The sequence below is a fragment of the Palaemon carinicauda genome, chromosome 12 (assembly GCF_036898095.1).
Source record: "Palaemon carinicauda isolate YSFRI2023 chromosome 12, ASM3689809v2, whole genome shotgun sequence".
NCBI lineage: Eukaryota > Metazoa > Arthropoda > Malacostraca > Decapoda > Palaemonidae > Palaemon > Palaemon carinicauda.
In genome coordinates this window covers 158,363,657-158,369,090 of record NC_090736.1, presented here as the reverse complement: position 1 = coordinate 158,369,090, position 5,434 = coordinate 158,363,657, and the positions used below count along the sequence as shown (strand labels likewise).

Sequence of the window (5,434 nt, the reverse complement as noted above, 5' to 3'; positions counted from 1 at the left end):
ATATCAAGACAGATTATGCAAAATATATCGGAACAAATTACCCAAAAAGTAAATTTACTTTTTAAAAATTCATAAATAAATTAGAATATTGTAAGCAAATAAACAGAAATTCTGCTTCAGTACAGAAATCTCTCCAAAGTGATAATACAAAATATATAAGAATATAAGAATAAATTACCCCAGAAGTAAATTTACTAGTGCGAAAAAAATAGAATATAAGCATTGTAAGCAAATAAACTGAAATTTAGCTATAGTCCAGAAATCTCTCCAAACCGATTATACAAAATACATGTATACAAAATAAATAGAAATAAATTAACCAAGAATTAAATTTAGTTTTAAAAAGTTCGATATACGCATTATAAGCAAATAAAACTAACATTTTGCCTAAGTCCAAAAATGCACTCAACACTGATTATGTAAAACCCATAGGAATAAATTACCCAAAAAATAAATTCATTTAAAAAAGTTCAAATACAAATTAGAATATTACATATTGTAAGAAAATAAAAAAAAATCTCCTCAAGACTGATTATGCAAAACAAATAGGAATAAATTATCCAAGAAGTAAATTTAAAAAAAAAAAGGTTCGGAAACAAATTAGAATAAACGCATTGTAAGCAAACAAAATGAAACATTTCCAAACAGAATATACAACACACAAGAATAAATTACCCAAGAAGTAAATTATTTAAAAAAAATGGTCAAAAACAAATAGAATAAACCGATACTAAGCAAACAAACTGAAAACATTTCCAAACAGAATATACGAAACACACAAGAATAAATTACCCAAAAAGTAAAATTTATTTAAAAAAAGGGTCGAAAATAAATTAGAATAAACGATTATTCTCGTCCTTTTCCTCATTCATTTGCAGTCCAATAAAGAAAGGATGTGAGGGGACCCAGTAAATAATAAATAGTGTCTAGTATCAAAGTATTTCACGAGGGCTCGTAATCATATATAAACAAGTGCAGCTCTTTCACTCGTTAATGAAGTACAGCAAATTGTTAGAGTTACGAGAATTTTTTTTTTTTTTTTATTTTTTTTAAATTTTTTTTTTAAAGGATTGAAGGTGGCATTTCGCTTTTTATACCTAAGGGGGTCAAAAGAAAAATACATTTCGAAAAAAGCAAGATTATTGTGAATGGATTTCTATAATCAACGTTGTAAGGGAATCATTTTATATCTAAAGGGAAAGGACACGAAAATGGCCTAGTTATACAAGGTTATTGGACAAATAGCCTGATTTGATATATATATATATATATATATTATATATATATTTATATATATATACACATATATATACATATATATATACATATATATATATATATATATATACATATATATACATATATATATATATATTATATATATATATATATATATAATATAATATATATATATATATATATATATACATATATATATAAATTCAAAAAATGTTGTAAGGGAATCATTTTATATCTAAAAGTGAAATGATACCATAATGTCCTAGTTATACAAGGTTACTGGACCAATAGCCTGATCTGATCTATACATATATATAGTATATATATATATATACACATATATATATGCATATATATATATATATATATATAAAGAAATGCAAAGAAAAGAAAAACATGGCTAATGCAGAAATTACAATTAAGTGAGGTTCACCAAGATGCACGAAGTACAAAAGTTTCTTTTTCTTTTTCTATATTTATCATCCCTATTATACATTCTTTTCTCTTTCTCCCCCTTTAAACTCTTCAATGCAATTTTCCACGCGTTAATGAGAAATGTATTGTCTAAAACAATATCTTGTTCAGTTAATATAAAATAAAACAATATGTGAATTGTCTTTTCATGAACGATAAATTATCTTGTTCTTTTTATTAAAATTTTCTATTAAAAGAAATAACGAGTTAATTTATTATATAAAACAATATGTGAATTGTGTTTTCAAGAACGATAAAATATCTAATAATTTTTTTAAAAATCGTGAACCTTTCTATTAAAAGGTATGACGACTTTATTTATTATATAAAAACTATATCTAATGATGATGGGATATTAATGGAAAGATACAGAGAAATATATTAATATTAATTCTAATAATAGATTTATGACTGATTTTTACTAACATTTTCAATCGAAAAAAAAAAACTTTTAAGTACATTTGTTGTCGCTTGGTTAGATTTTATTTTTTTTTTTAGAAAAAAAAACTTATAGACCATTAAATCATAACACTAATTGCCAAAGATAATAATTGAAATAATACTCAACACATCATATACTGAAGAAATATCTGAAAAAAAATATTTAAATACATATATATCAAAATCGTTTCCAAAAGAATACGCATTGAAATATTAATAAAATCATTTAATTCTGAATTAAATTTTTTTCATCAAAACTTTTCATTTCATTATTACCAAATGATTTTACCAACATTATTAAAAATAAATAAGAAAAAATAAAAAAAATGACGAACATAATTGCAACCTAGGAAATGGAATAAATCTAAATAAATATTTAGAAGAAGAAATTTTATGAACATTACTTGATGTAGATAGTTGGGTAATTAAAATATTATAATACCGAACCTTTTGCTAATATTGTATCAATAAAAAAATATAATAGAAAAAAATATATAACTTGGTGAATAGACTGGATTTAAATTCGATAAAAAAAAAAACAAAAAAAACATGGCAGGATTAAAAGACATTGACATGATAAAAAGCATAAAACAATGAATTATCTTTCGCCTCTTTTTGTTTTCTCTCATTTTCCTCTCTCCTCCCGTCCTTTTTGGCTCTCATTTTCCTATCTCTCTCCATTGACCCCTCTCCTCCTTTCCTTTTGGCTCTCATTTCCTCTTTTCCCTTCTTTTGAGCTCTCATTTCCCCCATTCTTCTTTTTGGCTTTCATTTATCTTTCTCCTCCCTTCTCTTTGGCTCTCATTTTCTTCTCTCCTCCCTCCCTCTTTGGATTCTTTTTCTCTCACCCCCTCCCACTTTGGCTCTCTTTTTCAACCCCCTACCTCCGTTTTTGGAGTCGCTCCTTTCTCCTCCCTCCCTCTCTGGCTTATCTTTTCCCCCCCTCTCCTCCCTCCTTTGGCTCGCTTTCCCCCCTCTTCCATTTATTTTCCTCACCCCTCCCTCCCCGTTTAGACTCCCATTTTCCTCTCTCATCCCTCCGTCTTTGGCCTCTCTTTTACCCACTCCAATCCAAATTTATCTTATCTTTTTCCTCTCAACTCCCTTTTTTCTCCTCACTACCCTCTCCCCCCAGGCCTCTCATTTTCCCCTCACTTCCCTCCACCCTCAGCCTCTCCATTCTCCCCTCACTTCCCTCCACCCTCAGCCTCTCCTTTCTCCCCTCACTTCCCTCCCCGTCAGCCTCTCCTGTCTCCCTCGCTTCCCTCACCCTCAGCCTCTCCATTCTCCCCTCACTTCCTTCCAACCATCAGCCTCTCCTTTCTCCCCTCAATTCCCTCGCCTCGGCCTCTCCTTATTTCTCCTCACTTCCCTCCACCCTCAGCCTCTCCAATCTCCCCTCACTTCCCTCCACCATCGGCCTCTCCTTTCTCCCCTCACTTCCTTCCACCCTCAGCTTCTCCTTTCTCTCCTCACTTCCCTCCACCCTCAGCCTCTCCTTTCTCCCCTCACTTCCCCTCCCCGTCAGCCTCTTATTTTACCCTAACTTCCCTCCACCCTCAGCCTCTCCTTTCTCCCCTTACTTCCCTCCACCATCAGCCTCTCATTTTCCCCTCACTTTCCTCCCCGTCTGCATTTCCTTTCTCCCCTCACTTCCCTCCACCCTCAGCCTCTCCTTTCTCCCTTTACTTCCCTCCCAATTCACCTCTAATTTTCCCTCGCTTCCCTTCACCCTCAGCCTCTTCTTTCACCCCCTCATTTCCCCACCACCCTTAGCCTCTCCTTTCTCCCCTCACTTCCTTCCCCGTCAGTCTCTCATTTTCCCTCACTTCCCTTCACCATCAGCCTCTCCTTTCTCCCCCTCACTTCCCTCATCCTCTACTTTCTCCCCTCACTTCTTTCCACCCTCAGCCTCTCATTTTCCCTCACTTCCCTCCACCCCTCAGCCTCTCCTTTCTCTCCTCACTTTCCTCCACCCTCAGCCTCTCATTAGTCCCCTCATTTCCCTCCCTGTCGGCCTCTCCTTTCTCTCCTCACTTCCCCTCAACCATCAGCCTCTCATTTTTTCCCTCACTTCCCTCCCTCTTTGGCCTCTCTTTTTTCCCCACGCTTCTCTCCACCCTCAGCCTCTCCTTTCCCCCATCTCACTTCCCACCACCCTCAGCCTCTCCTTTCTCTCCTCACTTTCCTCCACCCTCAGCCTCTCCTTAGTCCCCTCATTTCCCTCCACCCTCAGCCTCTCCTTTCTCTCCTCACTTCCCTCCCCGTCAGCCTCTCATTTCCCCTCACTTCCCTCCCCGTCAGCCTCTCATTTTCCCCTCACTTCCTTCCCCGTCAGCCTCTCATTTTCCCCTCACTTCCCTCCACCATCGGCCTCTCCTTTTTCCTCTCACTTCCCTCCACACTCAGCCTCTCCTTTCTCTCCTCACTTCCCTCCACCCTCAGCCTCTCCTTTCTCCCCTCACTTCCCTCCACCCTCAGCCTCTCATTTTCCCTCACTTCCCTTCACCATCAGCCTCTCCTTTCTCCCCTCACTTCCCTCCCCGTCAGCCTCTCATTTTTTTCCCTCACTTCCCTCCCCGTCGGCCTTTCCTTTCTCCCCTCACTTCCCTCCACCCTCGGCCTCTACTTCTCCCCGCACTTCCTTTCACCCTCAGCCTCTCATTTTTTCCTTCACTTCCCTCCCCGTCGGCCTTTCCTTTCTCCCCCTCACTTCCCTCCACCCTCAGCCTCTCCTTTCTCCCCTCACTTCCCTCCCCGCCAGCCTCTCATTTTCCCCTCACTTCCCTCCACCCTCAGCCTCTACTTTCTCCCCTCAGCCTCTCATTTTCCCTCACTTCCCTCCACCCTCAGCCTCTCCTTTCTCTCCTCACTTTCCTCCACCCTCAGCCCTCTCCCTTTCTCCCCTCATCTCCCTCCCTCTTTGGCCTCTCTTTTTTACCCCTCTCTCCCCTCTCCCTCAGTTGACCAAGATTCATGGCTGAGCGTGGGAGAAGAATCAGGTGTTTTGGGGGGAGATTGGCGGACTCATCTTTTCCCAGCGCTATTTCTCTTCTTTCCAGAATTCTTTCTTCTTCCAATGGTTTTCTCCAGGATTTTCTAAAACTCATTCATTATTGAGGTCCTTCTCTCTTTCTCTCTCTCTCTCTCTCTCTCTCTCTAACACACAAGGTCATTCATTATTGAGGTGCACGCCCCTACTCTCTCTCTTCCCGTCTATCACTTTCAACGTTCCTGAACTCTCTCTCTCTCTCTCTCTCTCTCTCAGCATTCCTGAGGT

At 38.0% G+C, this 5,434-nt stretch overlaps 1 protein-coding gene across 1 annotated transcript in view; it reads left to right on the top strand.

Moving 5' to 3' along the window:
- The window catches only part of LOC137651161 (proline-rich protein 36-like), a 45,547-nt gene extending 40,409 nt beyond the window's left edge, over window positions 1–5,138 (top strand). Inside the window, exons 3-4 of the mRNA XM_068384300.1 lie at window positions 3,290–3,782; window positions 3,893–5,138. Coding sequence (XP_068240401.1) covers window positions 3,290–3,782; window positions 3,893–5,138 — 1,739 coding nt within the window. The remainder of the gene's footprint in view (window positions 1–3,289; window positions 3,783–3,892) is intronic.
- The last annotated feature ends 296 nt before the right edge of the window (window positions 5,139–5,434 follow it).